The 24,878-nt window shown below is 42.6% G+C and overlaps 1 protein-coding gene across 7 annotated transcripts in view; it reads left to right on the forward strand.

Moving 5' to 3' along the window:
• Window positions 1–24,878, forward strand: part of sdk2b (sidekick cell adhesion molecule 2b) — a 485,771-nt gene that overhangs the window by 396,942 nt on the left and 63,951 nt on the right. For all 7 annotated transcript variants that reach the window (XM_031804782.1, XM_031804780.1, XM_031804783.1 and 4 more), the window contains exons 5-13: window positions 5,098–5,231; window positions 13,698–13,809; window positions 14,101–14,291; window positions 14,977–15,060; window positions 15,636–15,830; window positions 16,751–16,867; window positions 18,431–18,598; window positions 18,831–18,933; window positions 20,960–21,136. In XM_031804782.1, coding sequence (XP_031660642.1) covers window positions 5,098–5,231; window positions 13,698–13,809; window positions 14,101–14,291; window positions 14,977–15,060; window positions 15,636–15,830; window positions 16,751–16,867; window positions 18,431–18,598; window positions 18,831–18,933; window positions 20,960–21,136 — 1,281 coding nt within the window. The remainder of the gene's footprint in view (window positions 1–5,097; window positions 5,232–13,697; window positions 13,810–14,100; window positions 14,292–14,976; window positions 15,061–15,635; window positions 15,831–16,750; window positions 16,868–18,430; window positions 18,599–18,830; window positions 18,934–20,959; window positions 21,137–24,878) is intronic.

Here is a 24,878-nt window from a genome sequence, read left to right on the forward strand (position 1 = left end):
CGGTTGGAACTTGTATGTCATGAAGAGAACCCAAAGAACAGGTATACAGCACCAATAGCACCCTGCTCCTCCATCACCGCCATCTCTCTCCTCTACTGGGGGCCATTGTGTTGTTTTCCACATGCAGCAGTGGAGAGATCATGTTTGAGAGATGTGTTTTTATAAGGGGTTCAGCTCAGGTACACACACACACACACACACATATGCACACACACGCACAGCAGCAGTGTATCAGTCGGTGGGTCTCCCATTGTGTCTGCTGGCCATTGTTGGTTTTTCTGTTCTTGTTGTTCAGCTGTGTTCTTGTTAGTGACCCTGCTCGTTATACAGTAGAATATCAGTCTAGCAGTAGCAGGGCTCTTTAGCCATCCTACTTATAGAATGGGCATTCTGAAATGCAGGTACTTTTGAGCATGGTATTTTGGAAAAAATGTACTTACATTTTCTGGATTTTAAATTTCTATCTGTTTGGTTTCATTTTCTGATTCTAAATCAACTAATATACTGTAGCAGCATAATGACTTGAAATATATATTTTTACCATAATGATGACATTGTACCAGCAGTAGGAGAAAAGGAACACGAATGACGGTATCAACAATTACAAGGTCATTAATTCTTTACAAAATGTTTGCTAATCTGATTATTTCTTTGCATTTAAATTGAGTAACGCCAATGGAATCTTCAAATTTATGGCATATTAAAAAGGTGTGATTAGCTATTTGTTTTCTTTAATATAGGCCCCTCCCCCGATAACAGTTTGGAGGGAATAATCAAGGTCCTTGTATATCTTTGCAATGATTGATTTTCAAGACGGTAACACAAATGACATAAAACATATTAAATTTATATAAAATAAAAAAATACAGATTTGAATAGCCTTATTTGTTTTTGTTGATCTATACAATGTATTAAATACTGTTGTTTACTTTCTAGCATTCAAAATCATAGATAGATATCTCTAAATCCCCAAAACATGTCACTTGAACTCTACTCATCACTACTGGGACAAGCCAATTGGCTTACTCTAAGTACTTTAAACAATGCATCGTTTTGCAGTATTAAGGATTTGCATTATATTTGGTCACTGTTATAAACAGTTCAATATAAACAAAAACATGTAACTATTTGTCATTTTAAAGTGTTTTACGTGGTTGCAAAGGTGAGGGATGCAAATGCCATCACAATTGAAGAACCACCCAGAACCCTAATGGCTGATAAACAGGACTTTTCACATACAGTGCCTTGCGAAAGTATTCGGCCCCCTTGAACTTTGCGACCTTTTGCCACATTTCAGGATTCAAACATAAAGATATAAAACTGTATTTTTTTGTGAAGAATCAACAACAAGTGGGACACAATCATGAAGTGGAACGACATTTATTGGATATTTCTAACTTTTTTAACAAATCAAAAACTGAAAAATTGGGCGTGCAACATTATTCAGCCCCTTTACTTTCAGTGCAGCAAACTCTCTCCAGAAGTTCAGTGAGGATCTCTGAATGATCCAATGTTGACCTAAATGACTAATGATGATAAATACAATCCACCTGTGTGTAATCAAGTCTCCGTATAAATGCACCTGCACTGTGATAGTCTCAGAGGTCCGTTAAAAGCGCAGAGAGCATCATGAAGAACAAGGAACACACCAGGCAGGTCCGAGATACTGTTGTGAAGAAGTTTAAAGCCGGATTTGGATACAAAAAGATTTCCCTAGCTTTAAACATCCCAAGGAGCACTGTGCAAGCGATAATATTGAAATGGAAGGAGCATCAGACCACTGCAAATCTACCAAGACCTGGCCGTCCCTCTAAACTTTCAGCTCATACAAGGAGAAGACTGATCAGAGATGCAGCCAAGAGGCCCATGATCACTCTGGATGAACTGCAGAGATCTACAGCTGAGGTGGGAGACTCTGTCCATAGGACAACAATCAGTCGTATATTGCACAAATCTGGCCTTTATGGAAGAGTGGCAAGAAGAAAGCCATTTCTCAAAGATATCCATAAAAAGTGTTGTTTAAAGTTTGCCACAAGCCACCTGGGAGACACACCAAACATTTGGAAGACGGTGCTCTGGTCAGATGAAACCAAAATTGAACTTTTTGGCAACAATGCAAAACGTTATGTTTGGCGTAAAGCAACACAGCTCATCACCCTGAACCTACCATCCCCACTGTCAAACATGGTGGTGGCAGCATCATGGTTTGGGCCTGCTTTTCTTCAGCAGGGACAGGGAAGATGGTTCAAATTGATGGGAAGATGGATGGAGCCAAATACAGGACCATTCTGGAAGAAAACCTGATGGAGTCTGCAAAAGACCTGAGACTGGGACGGAGATTTGTCTTCCAACAAGACAATGATCCAAAACATAAAGCAAAATCTACAATGGAATGGTTCAAAAATAAACATATCCAGGTGTTAGAATGGCCAAGTCAAAGTCCAGACCTGAATCCAATCGAGAATCTGTGGAAAGAACTGAAAACTGCTGTTCACAAATGCTCTCCATCCAACCTCACTGAGCTCGAGCTGTTTTGCAAGGAGGAATGGGAAAAAATTTCAGTCTCTCGATGTGCAAAACTGATAGAGACATACCCCAAGCGACTTACAGCTGTAATCGCAGCAAAAGGTGGCGCTACTAAGTATTAACTTAAGGGGGCTGAATAATTTTGCACGCCCAATTTTTCAGTTTTTGATTTGTTAAAAAAGTTTGAAATATCCAAAAAATGTTGTTCCACTTCTTGATTGTGTCCGACTTGTTGTTGATTCTTCACAAAACATTACAGTTTTATATCTTTATGTTTGAAGCCTGAAATGTGGCAAAAGGTTGCAAAGTTCAAGGGGGACGAATACTTTCGCAAGGCACTGTAGATGGCATCTAAACTCAGTGTACGTGTGAGGGGAGAGTGGGGGGGTGAAGGGGTTCATGGTGTGTGTGCATGTGTGTCTGTATGTGTCTGTGATTAGAGGAGGAGGGACGTATCGGCAGGCGAACCGCAGCACCCTCACTGTGCTATAACTGCGTCAGGGTCTGCTGGTACATAGGGGCGTGCATACACCCCAGGAAGCCAAACCAAGCACCTCTCCACTCCGAATTGAACATAAGTAAAGCACACCATCCGTGACACACAGCCGAGCCACTTATTTACAACCCACCATTAATCACAACAACCTCTTACCACTGCTGCTGGTTGCCAAGTGCATACTCATTAAGTCTCCCAGACTTCCAGTTGATTCCAATACCACGGCCTTGTTCATTCAGGGACGGTTCAGTACTGAGCATTGCACCTAGAAATGTTGTCTCCGGTATGCATGTGAAGATAAACTAAAGGGGCACATACACTACATGACCAAAAGTATGTGGACACCTGCTTGTTGAACATCTCATTACAAAATCATGGGCATTATTATGGAGTTGTTCCCCCCTTTGCTGTTATAACAGCCTCCTCTCTTCAGGGAAGGCTTTCCATTAGATGTTGGAACATTGCTGCAGGGACTTGCTTCCACTCAGCCACAAGAGCATTAGTGAGGTCGGACACTGATGTTGGGCGATTAGGCCGGGCTCGCAGTCAGCGTTTCAATTCATCCCAAAGGTGTTTGATGGGGTTCAGGTCAGGGCTCTGTGCAGACCAGTCAAGTTCTTCCACACCGATCTCGACAAACCATTTCTGTATGGGACTTGCTTTGTGCATGGGGGCATTGTCATAATGAAACAGAAATGGGCCTTCCTCAAACTGTTGCCACAAAGTTGGAAGCACAGAATCGTCTAGAATGTCATTGTATGCTGTAGCGTTAAGATTTCCCTTCACTGGAACTAAGGGACCTAGCACAAACCATGAAAAATAGCCCCATTATTCCTCATCCACCAAACTTTACAGTTGGCACTATGCATTGGGGCAGGTAGTGTTCTTCTGGCATCCGCCAAACTCAGATTCGTCCATCGGGCTACCAGATGGTTAAGCGCAATTCATCACTTCAGAGAACGTGTTGCCCCTGCTCCAGAGGCCACGAGTTTAACACCACTCCAGCCGACGCTTGACATGGCGCATGGTGCGCAGTTATTGAGGACAGACGATTTTTATGCACTATGCGCGGGCCCGTTCTGTGAGCTTGTGTGGCCTACCACTTCGTGGCTGAGCCGTTGTTGCGCCTATAAGTTTCCACTTCACAATAACAGCACTTACTGTTGACCGGGGAAGCTGTAGCAGGACAGAAATGTGACTTCTTGGAAAGGTGGCATCCTACGACGGTGCCACGTTGAAAGTCACTGAGATCTTCAGTAAGACTATTCTACTGCCTATGTTTGTCTATGGAGATTGCATGGCCGTGTGCTCAATTTTATACTGTACACTTGTCAGCATTGGGTATACCTGAAATAGCCGAATCCACTAATTTTAAGGGTGTCCACATACTTTTGCATAAATAGTGAATGTGCTTGTATTTAACTTTACTTGTGCATGCACTTCATTTGTTAATATCCATCCAACATTTCCTTTCTGTTGCACTGATTGTATAGTAGTATATGTGTGTACTGTATGATCCTCAGAGTGTTGGTGGTGGTTTGTATTCCTCCAGGGGCGAGGTGCATTCACATTAGTATGCTGTCTCTTGGAGGAGAGAGAGAGAGAAACGGAGGGAGAGGGAGGGTGAGGGTGTAGGTGGCAACGTGTCGAAACATTCAATCCAGCTCCAAATTGGTGAACAGGTGCTGATAATAAGCAAACATTGATTGTAAACAAAGGTGGGGCTATAATTGGTTGACTGCAGGATCTTATTCAGTTCTATTCCTGGAGGACATTTGTTCCTGGGGAAGAAAGTGTGTGTGTGTGTGTGTGTGTGTGTGTGTGTGTGTGTGTGTGTGTGTGTGTGTGTTGTGTGTGTGTGTGTGTGTGTGTGTGTGTGTGTGTGTGTGTGTGTGTGTGTGTGTGTGTGTTATGCAAGACTGTGTGTCCAAGAGAAATAAGTCAAATAGGATCTCAATAATGCAGGTTGTGCTGGGCTGGAGCAAAACCCTGCACAAAGATAGCCTACAGAGGGTTTTTTCTGTGTGGTGTTATTGGCAGTGTAGTGACCGAACATGTCTCTCTGTGTTCCTCAGAGCCATTACCCTGGACAACACTCTGGTCATCCTGTCCACGGTGGCCCCTGATGCTGGACGCTACTATGTACAGGCGGTCAACGACAAGAACGGGGAAAACAAGACCAGCCAACCCATCACCCTGTCTGTTGACAGTGAGTAGCAGTGAAGCCATATGGAGAGATATGCACACATGAATGAAGGCTTGCACATACACACATGGACCACATGCACACACATATAGACACACTTAGACACACACACACAAGGATGCATGCCCACACACACATACATACACACACACACACTGCAGCAGGCAGATAGAGTTGATTATACTGTATAAGACAAGCGAAGGAAGCAGCTGCTCTCTGGTGAAGAGTTGATTATATGACACCCACACACACACACACTTCCAGACACAGACACTATGGCCAGCAGCAGCATAGCAGATTCCACATTGAGAGAGAATCAAGCGCAGGCTGGTGCAGTTCAAGGTATTAGACTTGATTATAGAGGAAGCAGACATGGCCTATGGCACAGTGCAGGGGGACAGTTGATTAGAACATAACTCAGACCCAGACAGTAGATCTCAGAGGAGTAGCGGGACCAGAACAGACAGACAGACAGAATAGACAGAACAGAGCAAAACAGAACAGAGCAGATAGAGCAGACAGAGCAGACAGAGAAGACAGAACAGACAGAACAGAGCAGACAGAACAGAGCAGACCGAACAGAGCAGGCAGAACAGAGCAGACAGAGAAGACAGAACATAGCAGACAGAACAGAGCAGACATAACCGAGCAGACCAAACAGAGCAGACAGAGAAGACAGAGCAGACAGAACTGAGCAGACAGAGAAGACAGGACAGAGCAAACAGAACAGACAGAGCAGACTGAGAAGAGCAGACCGAACAGAGCAGACAGAACAGAGCAGACCGAACAGAGCAGACAGAATAGAGCAGACAGAACAGACAGAACAGAGCAGACAGAACAGAGCAGACAGAACAGAGAAGACAGAGAAGACAGAACTGAGCAGACAGATCTGAGCAGACAGAACAGACAGAACAGAGCAGACAGAGCAGACAGATCAGAAGAGAGCAGATATAATAGAGCAGACAGGGAAACAGAGCAGACAGACCAGAGCAGACATGATAAACCAGAGCAGACAGATCAGAACAGAGCAGACAGAACAGAGCAGACATAATAGAGCAGGCATGCAGACAGAACAGAGCAGACAGACCAGAGCAGATAGACCAGAGCAGACAGTATAGAACAGAGCAGACAGAACAGAACAGAACAGAACAGAGCAGACAGAACAGAGCAGACAGAACATAACATATATAATAGAGCAGACAGAGAAGAACGGAGCAGACAGAAAAGAGCAGACAGGCAGAAAGAAATAACAGAATAGACAGAACAGAGCATACAGACCAGAGCAGAGCAGACAGTATAGAACAGAGCAGACAGAACAGAACAGAGCGGACAGAGTAGAGCAGACAGAACAGAAAAGAGCAGACAGAAAAGAGCAGACAGGCAGGCAGGCAGAACAGAACAGAACAGAACAGAGCAAACAGTATAGAACAGAGCAGATAGAACAGAACAGATAGAACAGAGCAGACATAATAGAGCAGACAGAACAGAGCAGACAGAACAGACAATAGCAGACAGAGAAGAGAAGACAGAATAGAGCAGACAGAACAGAGCAGACAGAAAAGAGAAGACAGGCAGACAGAGAAGAGCAGACGGAACAGAACAGACAAAATAGAACAGAGCAGACAGAATAGAGCAAACAGAACAGAGCAGGCTGACAGACAGACATTATAGCAGAGGGAGATAAAGTGGGGGGGTGCCAGAGAGAGAGACACACACTGCCCCTGTGAAGGACACACAGCCCTTGCCAGATTTTGTGTGTGTGTGTGTGTGTGTGTATGTGTGTGTGCTTTCTCTTGGTCCCTGCAGGGATGTCCCTCACACAGCTTTATTCCCCTGGGGTCCACCAACACTCAACTGATCCTAGATCGGTGTCGGAAGGACGGAGAGAGGGTGGTGTACAGGGGAAGATTATTCTGTCAGTAAAACACACACATAGACAGACACACTTAGAGCTGTTGCGGTGACCATATTACCGCCACACTAGCAGTCATGCGCCATGACTGCAGTACAATTCCACGTGACCGCTGAGTCCCATGCAGTCTGGACATGCTTTGGCAGTACCCAACTCGCTAACGATCATCAGGTCCTAATGGCCTGGTACTCAGGGCTCTATTGTCCCCTCTAACCACTCTGACATCAATGCAAATGGCATTAAAAATCACATCAAACACTTATCATCAAAAGAGTATCATGCTCTTAAAACACCTCACTGTGATGATCAATATGAAGAAAGAAGTTCAACAGCAGGTTGAAACTGAGTGTAAAACATGGTTATTGTAGATGTTTTAAAGCCTAACACAACGAAATGGACAGCTCTTTCTAAGGTGAAGATTAGTTCCAAACCCCCATATGCATATTAGCGCTAATGCATAGGCATATGAGCCCAAGCCCGAAAAAAACTAACTGAATTAAAAGTATGGTTGTGCCGTTATACAATACACAGCCTACCGCATATTGAATTAAAAGTATGGTTGTGCCGTTATACAATACACAGCCTACCGCATATTGAATTAAAAGTATGGTTGTGCCGTTATACAATACACAGCCTACCGCATATTGAATTAAAAGTATGGTTGTGCCGTTATACAATACACAGCCTACCGCATATTGAATTAAAAGTATGGTTGTGCCGTTATACAATACACAGCCTACCGCATATTGAATTAAAAGTATGGTTGTGCCGTTATACAATACACAGCCTACCGCATATTGAATTAAAAGTATGGTTGTGCCGTTATACAATACACAGCCTACCGCATATTGAATTAAAAGTATGGTTGTGCCGTTATACAATACACAGCCTACCGCATATTGAATTAAAAGTATGGTTGTGCCGTTATACAATACACAGCCTACCGCATATTGAATTAAAAGTATGGTTGTGCCGTTATACAATACACAGCCTACCGCATATTGAATTAAAAGTATGGTTGTGCCGTTATACAATACACAGCCTACCGCATATTGAATTAAAAGTATGGTTGTGCCGTTATACAATACACAGCCTACCGCATATTGAATTAAAAGTATGGTTGTGCCGTTATACAATACACAGCCTACCGCATATTGAATTAAAAGTATGGTTGTGCCGTTATACAATACACAGCCTACCGCATATTGAATTAAAAGTATGGTTGTGCCGTTATACAATACACAGCCTACCGCATATTGAATTAAAAGTATGGTTGTGCCGTTATACAATACACAGCCTACCGCATATTGAATTAAAAGTATGGTTGTGCCGTTATACAATACACAGCCTACCGCATATTGAATTAAAAGTATGGTTGTGCCGTTATACAATACACAGCCTACCGCATATTGAATTAAAAGTATGGTTGTGCCGTTATACAATACACAGCCTACCGCATATTGAATTAAAAGTATGGTTGTGCCGTTATACAATACACAGCCTACCGCATATTGAATTAAAAGTATGGTTGTGCCGTTATACAATACACAGCCTACCGCATATTGAATTAAAAGTATGGTTGTGCCGTTATACAATACACAGCCTACCGCATATTGAATTAAAAGTATGGTTGTGCCGTTATACAATACACAGCCTACCGCATATTGCGCATTGCGCATAGTAGAAAAAATATAAAACAAACGTGATTTAAGATGTCTTTGGTACATAATGGGTCTAGCCTGTAGTAATGGCCTTTGAGTGTGGACTGTATTATTACGTCTACTGGATGGACTGGTTACCTTAAGCTCCAAAATATTCTCTGGGAGAGAACGTAGAGCCCCAGGCAATGCAGTTGGTTCATTGATTGTGCAGGGCCATTTTGAATAGCACAGTATTGAGTTGTTTTTTTTACAAATATTTTCATAATTCATTGGGTGACACATTACCTTTAGCTATACAGAATATCTCACCACCGTGCGTTTCCATCTCCTCCTCTCTGTCCTTTATTTCTTTCCCAAACACACAAGACAGGGTGTCAACCAATCAAATCAATGTGTATTTGTCACGTGCGCCGAATACAACAGGTGTAGAAGACCTTACAGTGAAATGCTTACTTACAGGCTCCAACCAACAGTGCAGAAAAGGTATTAGGTGAACAATAGGTAAGTAAAGAAATAAAACAACAGTAAAAAGACAGGCTATATACCGTAGCGAGGCTATAAAAGTAGAGAGGCTACATACAGACACAGGTTAGTCAGGCTGATTGAGGTAGTATGTACATGTAGATATGGTTAAAGTGACTATGCATATATGATAAACAGAGAGTAGCGTAAAAGAGTGGTTAAAAGACGGGGTGGTGGGTGGCGGGACACAATGCAGATTGCCCGGTTTAATGAAATACTGTATGTTTCATTGCGAAAACTTGTTACTATAGATGTTCTTGAACCACTTTCACGGAGTGAAATGAGTGTTGTTATATTTATTCCTCAGCTGCTCATATTAAGCCCCACTATAAAACCCAAGTAGCCAACCCATCATTAGTGTTTAACAGACCGTCAGGAAAGTGCTCGGCTTCCATTCAGACAGATGAATGGACTCGTGAATGTCTCTTTTCCCCCTGCCTCTGTTCCTGCCCATTTGATAATGGGCCATTCTAAATCGAAACAAATTGTACATATTAGTAAAGACAAGATTCAAATGAGAATAGTCTGATGGGTGAAAATATGATCTCTTGGTGAGAGAACAGCTGTGCAGCCTGAGGCAAGGAACAGAGAGCAAGCGTCTTCTTTTTTTTTAACCTCGTTCTCAAATCATCAACATCCTATAGTCGCTCCATGCAGCCCATATGTTTGGATTTCTAACACGTTCTAAGGTTTGTATCCTTCACAACTAAAGTTGCCAAATAACTCTAAATCTAGCATATAGGACCTGTTTCAAATGATCACTTTTACACTCAACATAGACACTTCATATGCGCAGTTGCGCAGTTATTCAGCTAAGTTCAATTATATTTGTCTTACTATAAAATCATATCATAAAATAATGGCATGGGACATATAAGCATATCTTGTCAGCTAAACAAACAAGCCTACGGTCTATGGCATGGCCCGGTTTAATGAAATACTGTATGTTTGGGGACAGCCAGTTGGGGACAGCCAGTTGGGGACAGCCAGATAACATACAGTAGGACAACTCATAGAATTTTCTTCTGAAACACATTTTTTTCATGTCATCATGTTTATTTAGACGTGAATAAAATAAATAATGGATTTATTGTGATGGTGTATATATAATTGATTTATTGTATGTTTTTAAATGTTAAAGTTGCCAAGGCGTGCATCAGTGGCTTCTATGTGTGGAGGCCTGGAGATACTAAACCTGTTTATGTTAATTAACGGTTAATTACCGTGAGACTGGCATTCTTTTGCATGACAATAACCCTCTGACAAAATTTCATAACCGCCACGGCCATGTCACCCACTCAAACTTTAGTTGTTTCTGAGGTGTGTATGCAGCCATGGTAGGATAGATGGATCACAATGTGTTTCTCCTGGACTCTAGACTAAGCTTTCCTACTGCCATGGGCTTTCCTTCATGGAATCCTCACACAAACCCACACACAAGCTCTCTCTCGGTCTCTCTCTCTGTCTCTCTCTCTCTATGTCTCTCTCTCTCTGTGTCTCTATCTCTCTGTCTCTCTCTGTCTCTCTCTCTCTGTCTCTGTCTCTCTCTCTCTGTCTCTCTCTCTCTGTCTCTCTCTCTCTGTCTCTCTCTCTCTCTCTGTCTCTCTCTCTCTGTCTCTCTCTGTCTCTCTCTCGCTGTCTCTCTCTCTCTCTCTGTCTCTCTCTCTGTCTCTCTCTCTGTCTGTCTCTCTCTCTCTCTCTCTCTCTCTCTCTCTCTCTCTGTCTCTGTCTCTCTCTCTCTGTGTCTGTCTGTCTTGCTGTCTCTCTCTACCTCTCTAAGGTTTAGCCTTTCACAGTTTTGGCTTTGGTGTAGCAATATTTTCCAATTTTTCCAGTTCCGTAGCAAATGTTATTACCAGTGGCCACTGTACTGTCCTGTTCTATTCTCCTCAGTGCTATGTCAGAACAGAGATGTATGCTCCGGTCAGTTCCAATATCTCACATGGCCGCACACATGTACACTTATCCACTCTGCCCACTGGAAATGAAATGTACTGTTCAGCACGGCTCCGGCCTGAAAATGAGCTTTGGCTATTTAATAAGCCAGAGCAGACCATCCGTAGCGACATTTAATATGAACTGCATACCTTTTAGATTGCATCATATCTATTGTATAGAGTACGCTGTCATGCACACAGAAAACACACACTGATCACTGTTTGAGCCCGTTGTGTTCTCTCTCTCTCTCTCTCTCTATCTCTCTCTCTCTCTCTCTCTCTCTCTCTCTCTCTCTCTCTCTCTCTCTCTCTCTCTCACTCTCTCTCTCTCTCTCTCTCTCTGTCTCTCTCTGTCTCTCTCTCTCTCTCTGTCTCTCTCTCTCTCTCTCTCTCTCTCTCTCTCTCTCTCTCTCTCTCTCTCCCCCTCTCCCTCTCTCTCTCAATTAAATTTCAATTCAATTCAAGGGCTTTATGGGCATGGGAAACATATGTTTACATTGCCAAAGCAAGTGAAGTAGATAATAAAAGAAAAGTTATTTTATTACAGTGTTGTACAGTTTACAGTTTAATACAGTGTTGTAACGATGTGCAAATAGAAAATAAATAAACATAAATATAGGTAGTATTTACAATGGTGTTTGTTCTTCACTGGTTGCCCTTTTCTTGTGGCAACAGGTCACAAATCTTGCTGCTGTGATGGCACACTGTGGTATTTCACCCCATAATTCTTTGTTGGGCTCTGTGGGTAATCTGAGGGAAATATGTGTCTCTAATATGGTCATACATTTGGCAGGAGGTTAGGAAGTGCAGCTCAGTTTCCACCTCATTTTGTGGGCAGTGTGCACATAGCCTATCTTCTCTTGAGAAGGTCCTGGCAACTGGACCTTTTTTGGAACACCATTATGTTTGTCTTACTGAGATTTACTGTCAGGGCCCAGGTCTGACAGAATCTGTGCAGATGATCAAGGTGCTGCTGTAGGCCTTCCTTGGTTGGGGACAGAAGCACCAGATCATCAGCAAACAGTAGACATTTGACTTCAGATTCTAGTAGGTTGAGGACAGGAGCTGCAGACCGTTCTAGTGCCCTCGCCAATTCGTTGATATATATGTTGAAGAGGGTGGGGCTTAAGCTGCACCCCTGTCTCACCCCATGGCCCTGTGGAAAGAAATGTGTGTGTTTTTTGCCAATTTTAACCACACACTTGTTGTTTGTGTACATGGATTTTATATTGTCATATATTTTTCTCCCAACACCACTTTCCAACAATTTGTATAAAGCAGGTCCTCATGTCAAATTGAGTCGAAAGCTTTTTTGAAATCAACAAAGCATGAAAATCCTTTTCCTTTGTTTTGGTTTGTGTGTTTGTCAATTAGGGTGTGCAGGGTGAATACGTGGTCTGTCGTACAGTAATTTGGTAAAAACAATTTGACATTTGCTCAGTACATTGTTTTCGCTGAGGAAATGTGTCTCTCTCCCTCTCTCATTCTCTCTATTTCACACTTACTGTCTATCCCTCTTTCTCTCTCTCCCTCTCTCGCTCTCTCAATTCAATTCAATTTAATTTGCTTTATTGGCATGAGGTAACAATGTACATGTTGCCAAAGTTACTTTGGAGATGTACAATATTTACATAATGAATAATAATAATCAGTATTGTCAATGGGACAACAGTAGCAACAATAACCAAGGGTAAAAATAACCATACATTGAACAATGACAATAAGCATAGAGGACATGTGCAGGTTGGTTGGTCTGTCAACACTGTCCTTCACCTAATGGCAGGCAGCAATCTAGTGCACTGCCAACCCACAGCTGTCTGGTTCCTCCCCCAACAGGACGGGTAGTCTATCCTCATCAGAGAGGTCTTTGAAACCTTGAATAAGGGTTTCAAATTTGGGGAAATGACATTCAAACCTTTCCTCTACAGGGTGCCAGGTTTTCCTGTGTCTACCCTTCTCAATGGCAAGGCTTTGCTCACTGAGCCTGTACTTTGTCACGGTTTTGATCAGTAACCATGGTCAAAAAGTTTGCCACAGTGTACTGTCGATTTAGGGCCAGATGGCACTGCATTCTGCTTTGTGCTTGTGTTTCCCAATAAGTAATGTGGTTTTGTTTTGACTGTGTTGTAATATGGTTTGATCTGATTGATTGGATGTTCTGGTCCTGAGGCTTCAGTGTGTTAGTAGAACAGGTTTGTGAACTTAGCCCCAGGACCAGCTCAATGAGGGGACTATTTTCTTTGCTTAACTCTTCGTATTGCAGGGCTGGGTAATGATATGAGAGGGGGTCACTGTATTTGAGATGTTTCCAAAACTTAATTGCTATTTTTTGAGTTTTTATTATTAGTGGATATTGGCCTAAGTAATTGTAGTGTGTGCAGTACTCTATATATTTATCTTTCTCTCCCTCTCTCTCTCTCTCTCTCTCTCTCTCCAGATGTGGGTGGTCCTGCAGACCCTATCGCCCCCACCATAATCATCCCCCCCAGGAACACCAGTGTAGTGTCAGGCACGTCTGAAGTCACCATGGAGTGTGTCGCCAACGCCAGGTAAATCCATGCTTCCCCACTCTCTAGTCTCAAATCTGTCATTATCTGTTGTCTTCCAGACAGACTGATTGGTTTTGGTTCTGATTTTTTGAGAAGCCAAAAGTGTAACGAGTGATTAATGAGTCAACTACTAATCTGTCTGTGTTTGTTCTGTAAATATTCTGTAAATATATTTGTGTCTTTTCAAAATCATGACTCTCTTTCTTTCTCTCTCTCTCTCTCTCTCTCTCTCTCTCTCTCTCTCTCTCTCTCTCTCTCTCTCTCTCTCTCTCTCTCTCGTTTCCGTCCCAGACCCCTGATCAAACTCAGCATCACATGGAGGAAGAACAGGGTTCTGGTCACCAGTGGTCTGAGTGACTTCAACCGCAGACTGACCATTATCAGCCCTGTGGTCAGTGACTCAGGGTTCTATGAGTGTGAGGTGGTCCTCCGCAGCAGCAGTGTGCCTTCTGTCAACGCTGGGGCCTACCTACATGTTCAAGGTAATAATATATCTGGGGCCTACCTACATGTTCAAGGTAATAATATATCTGGGGCCTACCTACATGTTCAAGGTAAGAATATATCTGGGGCCTACCTACATGTTCAAGGTAATAATATATCTGGGGCCTACCTACATGTTCAAGGTAATAATATATCTGGGGCCTACCTACATGTTCAAGGTAAGAATATATCTGGGGCCTACCTACATGTACAAGGTAAGAATATATCTGGGGCCTACCTACATGTTCAAGGTAAGAATATATCTGGGGCCTACCTACATGTTCAAGGTAAGAATATATCTGGGGCCTACCTACATGTACAAGGTAAGAATATATCTGGGGCCTACCTACATGTTCAAGGTAAGAATATATCTGGGGCCTACCTACATGTTCAAGGTAAGAATATATCTGGGGCCTACCTACATGTTCAAGGTAAGACTATATCTGGGGCCTACCTACATGTTCAAGGTAAGACTCTGTGGCCTCTTAGGGTTCTAATTACATGTACAGGGTGAGAATCTGGGGCATTCTTACATGTTCAAGGTATGCATTAGTTTAGTTTGATCTGTGTTCATGAATTTACGATTCTGAATGGCCAAATCATATCTTGAGAAACATGTGTTTTGCGTAAATCCTGCAAATGTGTGAGACTTTTAGTGGATGACCATATCTCTCTCTCCTTCAGAGCCTCCCCAGTTTGTGAAGGAACCAGAGAAACACATTACTGCCGAGATGGAGAAAGTGGTGGATATCCCCTGCCAGGCACGAGGTGAGACGTGCACATTTCCGGGTATCTGTGTGTATGCATATGCTTCATATGTGTCCGTATGGACGCACATGTATGAGTTCAGAGCATTATCACATGTGTATCTGTCTGTGTCTATGTGTGTGTATTTCTGTCCCCACATATCCACATATCCACATATCCTCATATCCACATATCCTCATATCCACATATCCTCATATCCACATATCCACATATCCACATATCCTCATATCCACATATCAATCCACATATCCACATATCCACATATCCACATATCCTCATATCCACATATCCACATATCCACATATCCAGGTATGTGTGTGTTTGATTATATATCCCCACATATCCACATATCCACATATCCACATATCCTCATATCCACATATCCACATATCCAGGTATGTGTGTGTTTGATTATATATCCCCACATATACACATATCCACATATCCTCATATCCACATATCCACATATCCAGGTATGTGTGTGTTTGATTATATATCCCCTCATATCCACATATCCAGGACAAAAGTGTGTTTACCACTTTTCCAGTACATAACTACCTCTCTCCCTCCTCTAGGTGTGCCTCAGCCAGACATTGTGTGGTATAAGGATGCGGTGCCCATCAGTCCGGTGAAGACCCCGAGGTACAGGGTGTTGGTGGGAGGCAGTCTGCAGGTCAACGGCCTTCTGCCCGATGACACAGGAATGTTCCAGTGTTTCGCCCGGAACCTGGCTGGAGAGGTGCAGACCAACACCTACCTGGCTGTCACTAGTGAGTCTCCATGCTGTTCTTTTTATTATTTTTACTCACCGTCTCAGTCCTTGCGCTTCCTGCGTTGATGTGTACCACTTATTTCAACCCTGTTATCCGAATGAATGAATGGTTCTGTTAGTACACCCCTCCCTCTCTCTACCTGAAGCACCGTCCTCTAATCTGTCTCAGCCTACCGGGTGTATTGCTGCTCTCCCTAGCCCTCCCTGTTCTCTATCGGTGTGCCACGTACCACTCCCTTCTCTTTCTACTAACTCTCTTTCTTTACCTTCCTCTCTTTCTCTCTCTCTCTGTCACTTCTACGAGTGGCATGTTCTGATGTCATCTTCTAAGACTTTGATTAATTGCCTGTTGGGAACGGGGGAGAAGGCTTTGTCAACCTGTCTTTTCCCTTTTCCTTCACTCCCTCGCTCTCTCTCTTTCACGCTCTCTCTCTTTCTTTCTGGGTTGTGAGTGGATGGTATGAAGGGAATGACTGCTCTGTTGATCCTGGGAGTGTTAGAGCTACAAAGTGCTCGCTGAACACAGATCCAGGACAGAGAAAAAGTCTGTCTCAGACAGAGCCATTAATGTCTGGAGGGGTTTGATGAGTTCCTATTGAAGACAACTTCTTTCCCTCACCTCTCTGTAACCCTCTGCCTGCCTTTGTGCTTCCAATCAATGTGTGTGAAGGGGTGTGTGTGTGTGTGTGTGTGTGTGTGTGTGTGTGTGTGTGTGTGTGTGTGTGTGTGTGTGTGTGTGTGTGTGTGTGTGTGTGTGTGTGCGTGCCTGTGTACATGCGTGTGTTTGTACGTCTTTTTTTCAACAACAAAAATGGACCTGCACCGTACCTTCTCTCTCAACAGTATGTGTTGTCTGTGTCTCTAACCTGCTCTCTCTCCGTCTCTCGTGTGTGCGTGTACGTGTGTGTCTCCCCTCAGGCATCGCCCCTAACATCACAGCTGGGCCATCCGACAGTACAGTGATTGATGGCATGTCAATCATCCTCCACTGTGAAACATCAGGAGCTCCCAGACCGGCCATCACCTGGCAGAAAGGTCAGACTCTCTCCACTGCACCCCTCCACCAGGCACACACTGTGTCATAGGGGAGAAGCAGACATTCACAATATGTTTTTTCCATTATGATTGAATAATGAACTTAACCAGAATGGAGCAGTCCAATCATAACATTACTCAAATATCTGCAAAAGGCTGGATGAATCCACAGTATATCCCATGGTACCAGTCTATCTAGCTCATGCAGACTAATAACAGCCATTAGTTTAATATGTTTTTTATTTAACCTTTATTTAAGCAGAGAGTCATATTTTATATTTTTTTAATAAAAAAAATAAAAAAATATTTAACCAGGTAGGCCAGTTGAGAACAAGTTCTCATTTACAACTGCGACCTGGCCAAGATAAAGCAAAGCAGTGCGACACATACAACAACACAGTTCTCATGGAATAAACAAACATACAGTAGTCAATAATAGAATAGAAAAATATATATACAGTGTGTGCAAATTAGGTAGGATAAGGGAGGTAGGGCAATAAATAGGCCATAGTGGCAAAATAATTACAATATAGCATTAACACTAGAGTGATAAGTGTGCAAGTAGAGATACTGGGGTGCAAAGGGGCAAAATAAATCAAATAAATAACAGTACGGGGATGAGGTAGTTGGATGGGCTATTTACAGATGGGCTATGTACAGGTACAGTGATCTGTGAGCTGCTCTGACAGCTGATGCTTAAAGCTAGTAAGGGAAACATGAGTCTCCAGCTTCAGTGATTTTTGTAGTTCGTTCCAGTCATTGGCAGCAGAGACCTGGAAGGAATGGCGGCCGAAGGAGGAATTGGCTTTGGGGGTGACCAGTGAAATATATCTGCTGGAGCGCTTGCTACAAGTGGGTGCTGCTATGGTGACCAGTGAGCTGAGATAAGGCGTGGGCTTTACCTATCAGAGACTTATAGATGACGTGGAGCCAGTGGGTTTAGCGACGAATATGAAGCGAGGGCCAGCCAACGAGAGCATACAGGTTGCAGTGGTGGGTAGTATATGGGGCTTTGGTGACAAAACGGGTGGCACTGTGATAGACTGCATCCAATTTGCTGAGTAGAGTGTTGGAGGCTATTTTGTAAATGACATCGCCGAAGTCAAGGATTGGTAGGATAGTCAGTTTTACGAGGGTGTGTTTGCCAGCATGAGTGTAGGATGCTTTGTTGCGAAATAGGAAGCCGATTCTAGATTTAATTTTGGATTGGAGATGCTTAATGTGAGTCTGGAAGGAGAGTTTACAGTCTAACCAGACACCTAGGTATTTGTAGTTGTCCACATATTCTAAGTCAGAACCGTCCAGAGTAGTGAAGCTGGGCAGGTGTGGGCAACGATTTTGAGCCACAGGTCTCTTTTGCAAAATAACATTGAATACAAAATTAAATCAATAAATAGTAACATAAATAGTAACAATCAATCAATCAGTTACCACAAACAGTTTCCCCAGCTTCTACATTTTCCAAACCCAACAAGACATCAGAGGTCAATTACAAAAACACATATGAGTGTCCCCAATTAACTGTGTTTCTCTCTCTCTCTTTCTCTCTCTCTCTACCCCCAGGTGAGCGTGTCCTGGCCAGTGGTTCTGTCCAGCTGCCCAGGTTCACCCTGCTGGAGTCAGGCAGCCTGCTCATCTCTCCCTCCCACTTATCAGATGCTGGCACCTATACCTGCATGGCCAGCAATTCCCGGGGCATAGACGAGGCTGCTGCTGACCTGTTGGTGTGGGGTGAGTGTGTGTGTGTAGGTGGGAGGAGGGAGTGTCTTGTGCACTACGTCGGTCCCTGGGTGAGACTCGCTAAATCTTGCACATTTTGATGATGTCACATAGCAGACTATTATCTGATTGGTTGATGGACTTGATCCAGGGACAATGTGTGACTTGTTCCAGTGACAAAATGTGCCACTTGGCGAAATCAGAACATGTGTGTTCATGCATCCACTCTCTCTCTCCCCTATAGCTCGTACACGTATCAACACTCCCCCTCAGGACCAGAGTGTCATCAAAGGCACCAAGGCCACCATGACCTGTGGAGTTACACACGACCCCAGTGTCACCGTTAGGTAGGAGATCACACACCAATCACGATGTACAGTGACACAAACGCACACACACACACACATCCACCAACCAAACCACCCACCGACCAACACACAAACACAGAGAGACACACACATAGAAGCACAGAATAGTGCTGAGCGATTAACCAAAATGTGGCTTATTTTTCTGTTTTTAAACAACTCGTGGACAACATTGTTCAATTATTTCTCTAAAGATAAACCTGTGCGATGTAGTAGGGAGATGTAGTCTCCAAAGGCTAAGATTCTACATAGTTTAGAGCAAAATTACAATGTGTTTTGCATCATTAACTACAATGACCATTTTCAATTGCGCGCCTACTTGTCCGGTCTGTGTGTTCCTGAGGCCCCTGCTACGTTAGGTTAGTGTCAGACAGACCCTGAGAGAAGAGACAGAAGAATGTGTGATGGAGAGGGATAGAAAGCTGTTGTTTCGAGGTATCGCTACCTCAAAATACATGATCTAAGTTATTTGATAGTTGGTATTCAGCAGTCATTAAAGTATGCCTTATTTGCTTTGAAGAACTACGGAAATAGTGATTTTGTCAGACAACGTAGGCAGCAGCTCTATAGAGGTGAGATGATGGAATGAAATAATAAAGTCATCATATAAAACAAATATAATATATACAACAACTGAAATATTTTATTAAAGTAAAGTAATGTGAGTAAATTATGGTTAATAATTGATAAGCAGTAAATGGGCATCACTACCATTATGGGACTTTTACTCCTTATTTTATTCTGTGTTGTTACAGCATTCAACCCACATAATGCATTGTGCATTTAATTACCCCCAAAAATAATTGAAACCAAAATTGAAAACTGTGATAATTTTTTAAATAATCAAGACGAAACCGAACCAACCTTAAAAAAGCACTGATCGCTCAGCATTAACACACAGACACACACGTACACTTTTCTCCAACCTTACATACAACAGCACACACGAACAATGCACAAAATGACAAGGTCACAGAGGCCCGAGACTACACCTGCTGTGCATGTTAAGAAGCAATACACATACAACACCTTCCCACCTGTCCTACAATAACATCACAGTCTAAAACTATTGAGCTGTGTGACGTAGGACACTAATACAAAGTTCAATAGCTGTCAGTATTCAGATCTCGATCTCTCTCGATGACTGTGTGTGTGTGTGTGTGTGTGTGTGTGCTATGCATTTGAGCTGATCATTTGTGATGTGTTTGAATCAGTCTTTTGATATGCTAGTATCAGAGACAGTGTTTTCCTGCCCAGTATCCTGCTGTTGTGCTTGGCTACAGTCAAAGTGTGAGAGATGAAAGGAGCCTATAATAGCCCTGGACTTGCCTTTTAATGAAAAGCGAACTGTCAGGGGGATTCTTCTGATTTTTCTGACACATACACACACACAGCAGCAATTAGTACCCCACTTTGTGTGTGTGTGTGTGTGCGAGTGTGTCCGTGTGTGGATGTGTGATAGTGTGTTTATATAGCAGAGAGAATGCGTGCAAGAGGGAAAATATTGATTGACGCTTTGGAACCACACACTTCAAACTGGCACAAAGTCGTTCAGATAATCTTCTATTGTACATGTACACTACATGGCCATAAGTATGTGGTCACCCCTTCAAATTAGTGGGTTAGGCTATTTCAGCCACACCCGTTGCTGACAGGTGTATAAAATCGAGCACGCTTACATGCAATCTCCATAGACAAACATTGGCAGTAGAATGGCCTTACTGAAGAGCTCAGTGACTTTCATAAGATGCCACCTTTCCAACAAGTCAGTTCGTCAAATTTCTGCCCTGCTAGAGCTGACCCAGTCAACTGTAAGTGCTGATATAGTGAAGTGAAAACTTCTAGAGCAACAACTGCTTAACCACATAGTGGTAGGCCACACAAGCTCACAGAACAGGACCGCCGAGTGCTGAAGCATGTAGCAGCTGTCCACATACTTTTTCCGTTATTTTCCGTGTAGTTGACCAATGGTAACTAACATCCAAACTAACTGTGTGTTATACTGTAGGTATGTATGGGAGAAGGAGGGCTCGGTCATCAACGCCCAGTCTATCCCCCGTATCCGGCTGGACTCTGATGGTACCCTTCACATCTCCCAGACCTGGTCAGGTGACATCGGGACCTACACCTGCAGGGTCACCTCTGTAGGGGGCAACGACTCACGCAGCGCACACCTCCGAGTCAGGTACCACCATCGACATATCTCCCTCTTTATCGTCCTCTTGTTTTCTCTCCCTCTCTTTCATGCTCATCCTGTGGTGAACAAGAGATGCTGTGTTTTTTTCTCTGTTCTCCTCGTTATGGCCTCTCTAAATATCTTGTTCTCATTTTAACACAAGCACGCACGGACGCTGTTTTCTGTTTTCTCACCTTCAACATTTTCAAACTTTCTGACTTTTTGCACACCTCACCTTCTTTCTCCACCTCTGACTCATTTTCAGCCTCTGAAGACAGTGAAATTTGGCCCTGGAGACACACACTCACCACTCCTGTCTCCTGTCTCTCACCTGTTTCACCCCGCTCTTGTCCAGTAGGCAGTAGCGGTGCGTGGGTAAAATCACTGGGGAAGCCAAGCCCCCCCCCCCGTGAAATATTTTTGTTTATCACACAACTGGAATTCAACCCCTGTCCAGTGAAGTCCACAAAGCATATTGCATCTACAGTAACAGACAGTTACATGACCTACAGCATGGTCAAGCAAGTTAATGTTTCCAACAGTTTCGGACCACTAAACAACTATTGATTTAGAACCCACAGAATTACAGCAAGTCACAAAGAAAACAGGAGCTGCCTCCACTATTCCAGTACCATTTCAACTTCAACATTTCATCATCAAATCACTTCTGCTTAGTCTAATACAGTGACAACTAAAATATACTAAAAACTATTTAGTCCAATCAATGTGTGTGTGTGTGTGTGTGTGTGTGTGTGTGTGTGTGTGTGTGTGTGTGTGTGTGTGTGTGTGTGTGTGTGTGTGTGTGTGTGTGTGTGTGTGTGCGTTCGTGCAAGTAAAAAAAACATGTTGACTCCCACTAATGCCATCCTCTCTTTCATGTTGACGAAACAGTCTATCACTATTTTGTTGTCCTAGGCTACCTGGGTAAAATGCTTGCTCGCTAGCCTAACTTCCAATCATGGGTAACGTTAGCTAGTTAACATTAGCCTTCTACATCTAGCTACATATTGAACTTCCATCCTCTCAGTCCAGGGGCACAACAATGTATGACTTAATGGTTGGATCTGAATCGCCATTACAATCATTGGCCAGTACAGAGAATGAAGTAACACAATCTCTATCTCCCTCCATGGCTAATTCAGGAAAGGGATGATTTTAGCTAGCTAGCTAGCCACCGGAGGACAACAACACGAGATGCAACAATTCAAGTTTTTCTGTCAATGACGTATTGCTCTCAATGGGATTTGATAAGAGCCAAAATCCAAACAGGCTTCCCTTGACACATTGTTTTGGTGCACCAGGACCAATCACAGTTGAGCTAACTCAGTTTAGCTCAGTTTAGGACATTTTTGTATACTTTTTTTTTATCAAGGGAGGCCAAATGCTCGCTGGCTTCCCTTGCCTTCAATGCTACGGGCTAGAGGTCGACCGATTATGATTTTTCAACGCCGATACCGATTATTGGAGGACCCAAAAAAAGGCGATACCGATTAATTGGCCGATTTTTATTTATTTATTTATTTGTAATAATGACAATTACAACAATACTGAATGAACACTTTTATTTTAACTTAATATAATACATCAATAAAATCAATCTAGCCTCAAATAAATAATTAAACATGTTCAATTTGGTTTAAATAATGCAAAAGCTAAGTGTTGGAGATGAAAGTAAAAGTGCAATATGTGCCATGTAAAAAATCTAATGTTCCTTGCTCAGAACATGAGAACATATGAAAGCTGGTGGTTCCTTTTAACATGAGTCTTCAATATTCCCAGGTAAGAAGTTTTAGGTTGTAGTTATTATAGGAATAATAGGACTATTTGTCTCTATACCATTTGTATTTCATATACCTTTGACTATTGGATGTTCTTATAGACACTTTAGTATTGTCAGTGTAACAGTATAGCTTCTGTCCCTCTCCTCGCGCATACCTGGGCTCGAACCAGGAACACATCAAAAACAGCCACCCTCGAAGCATCGTTATCTATTGCTCCACAAATGCTGCGGCCCTTGCAGGGCAAGGGGAACAACGACTTCAAGGTCTCAGAGCGAGTGCCATCACCGATTGAAACGCTATTAGCGCGCACCCCGCTAACTAGCTAGCAATTTCACATCTGTTACACCAGCCTAATCTCGGGAGTTGAGAGGCTTGAAGTCATAAACATCTCAATGCTTGAAGCACAACAAAGAGCTGCTGGCAAATAAACGAAAGTGCTGTTTGAATGAATACTTACGAGCCTGCTGCTGCCTACCACCGCTCAGTCAGACTGCTCTATCAAATATCAAATCATAGACTTAATTATAACATAATAACACACAGAAATACAAGCCTTAGGTCATTAATATGGTCAAATCTGGAACCTATCATTTCAATAACAAAACGTTTATTCTTTCAGTGAAATACGGAATCGTTCCGTATTTAATCTAACGGGTGGCATCCCTAAGTCTAAATATTGCTGTTACCTTGTACAACCTTCAATGTTATGTCATAATTATGTACAATTCTGGCAAATTAATTACAGTCTTTGTTAGGAATAAATGGTCTTCACACAGTTCACAACGAGCCAGGTGGCCCAAACTGCTGCATATACCCTGACTGCTTGCACGGAACGCAAGAGAAGTGACACAATTTCCCTAATTATAAGAAATTCATGTTAGCAGGCAATATTAACTAAATATGCAGGTTTAAAAATATATACTTGTGTATTGATTTTAAAGAAAGGCATTGATGTTTATGGTTAGGTACATTGGTGCAACGACAGTGCTTTTTTTGCGAATGCGCTTGTTAAATCATCACTCGTTTGGAGAAGTAGGCTGTGATTCGATGAGAAATTAACAGGCACCGCATCGATTATATGCAACGCAGGACACACTAGATAAACTAGTAAAATCATCAACCATGTGTAGTTAACTAGTGATTATGTTAAGGTTGATTGTTTTATATAAGATACTTTTAAAGCTAGCTAGCAACTTACCTTGGCTTCTTGCTACCCTCGCGTAGCAGGTAGTCAGCCTGCCATGCAGGCTCCTCGTTGAGTGCAATGTAAGGCAGGTGTTTAGAGCGTTGGACTAGTAACCGGAAGGTTTCAAAATCGAATCCCCGAGCTGACAAGGAAAAATCTGTCGTTCTGCCCCTGAAAAAGGCAGTTAACCCACAGTTCCTAGGCCGTCATTGAAAATAAGAATGTGTTCTTAACTGACTTGCCTAGTTAATTTCTTATGGCTGAGATCCCATTACCGGGAGCGATATAACAACAACCAGTGATAGTACAGGGCGCCATATTCAAAAGAACAGAAATCTCATAATTAAAATTCCTCAAACATACATGTATCTTATTCAGTTTTAAAGGTAATCTTGTTGTTAATCCCACCACAGTGTCCGATTTCAAACATGCTTTACAGCGAAAGCACCACAAACGATTATGTTAGGTCACCAACAACTCACTAAAATACACAGCCAATTTTACCAGCCAAAGAGAGAGAGAGAAAAAGCACATATATAGAGATAAAATTAATCACTAACCTTTGATAATCTTCATCAGATGACACTCATAGGACTTGTTACACAATACATGCATGTTTTGTTTGATAAAGTTCATATTTATATCAGAAAATCTGAGTTTACATTGGCGTATTAGATTCACTAGTTCCAAAAACATCCAGTGATTTTGCATAGCCACATCATTCAACAGAAATATTCATCACAAATGTAGATGATAATACAAGTTATACACATGGAATTATAGA

Source organism: Oncorhynchus kisutch, linkage group LG25, assembly GCF_002021735.2.
Source record: "Oncorhynchus kisutch isolate 150728-3 linkage group LG25, Okis_V2, whole genome shotgun sequence".
NCBI classification, from domain to species: domain Eukaryota; kingdom Metazoa; phylum Chordata; class Actinopteri; order Salmoniformes; family Salmonidae; genus Oncorhynchus; species Oncorhynchus kisutch.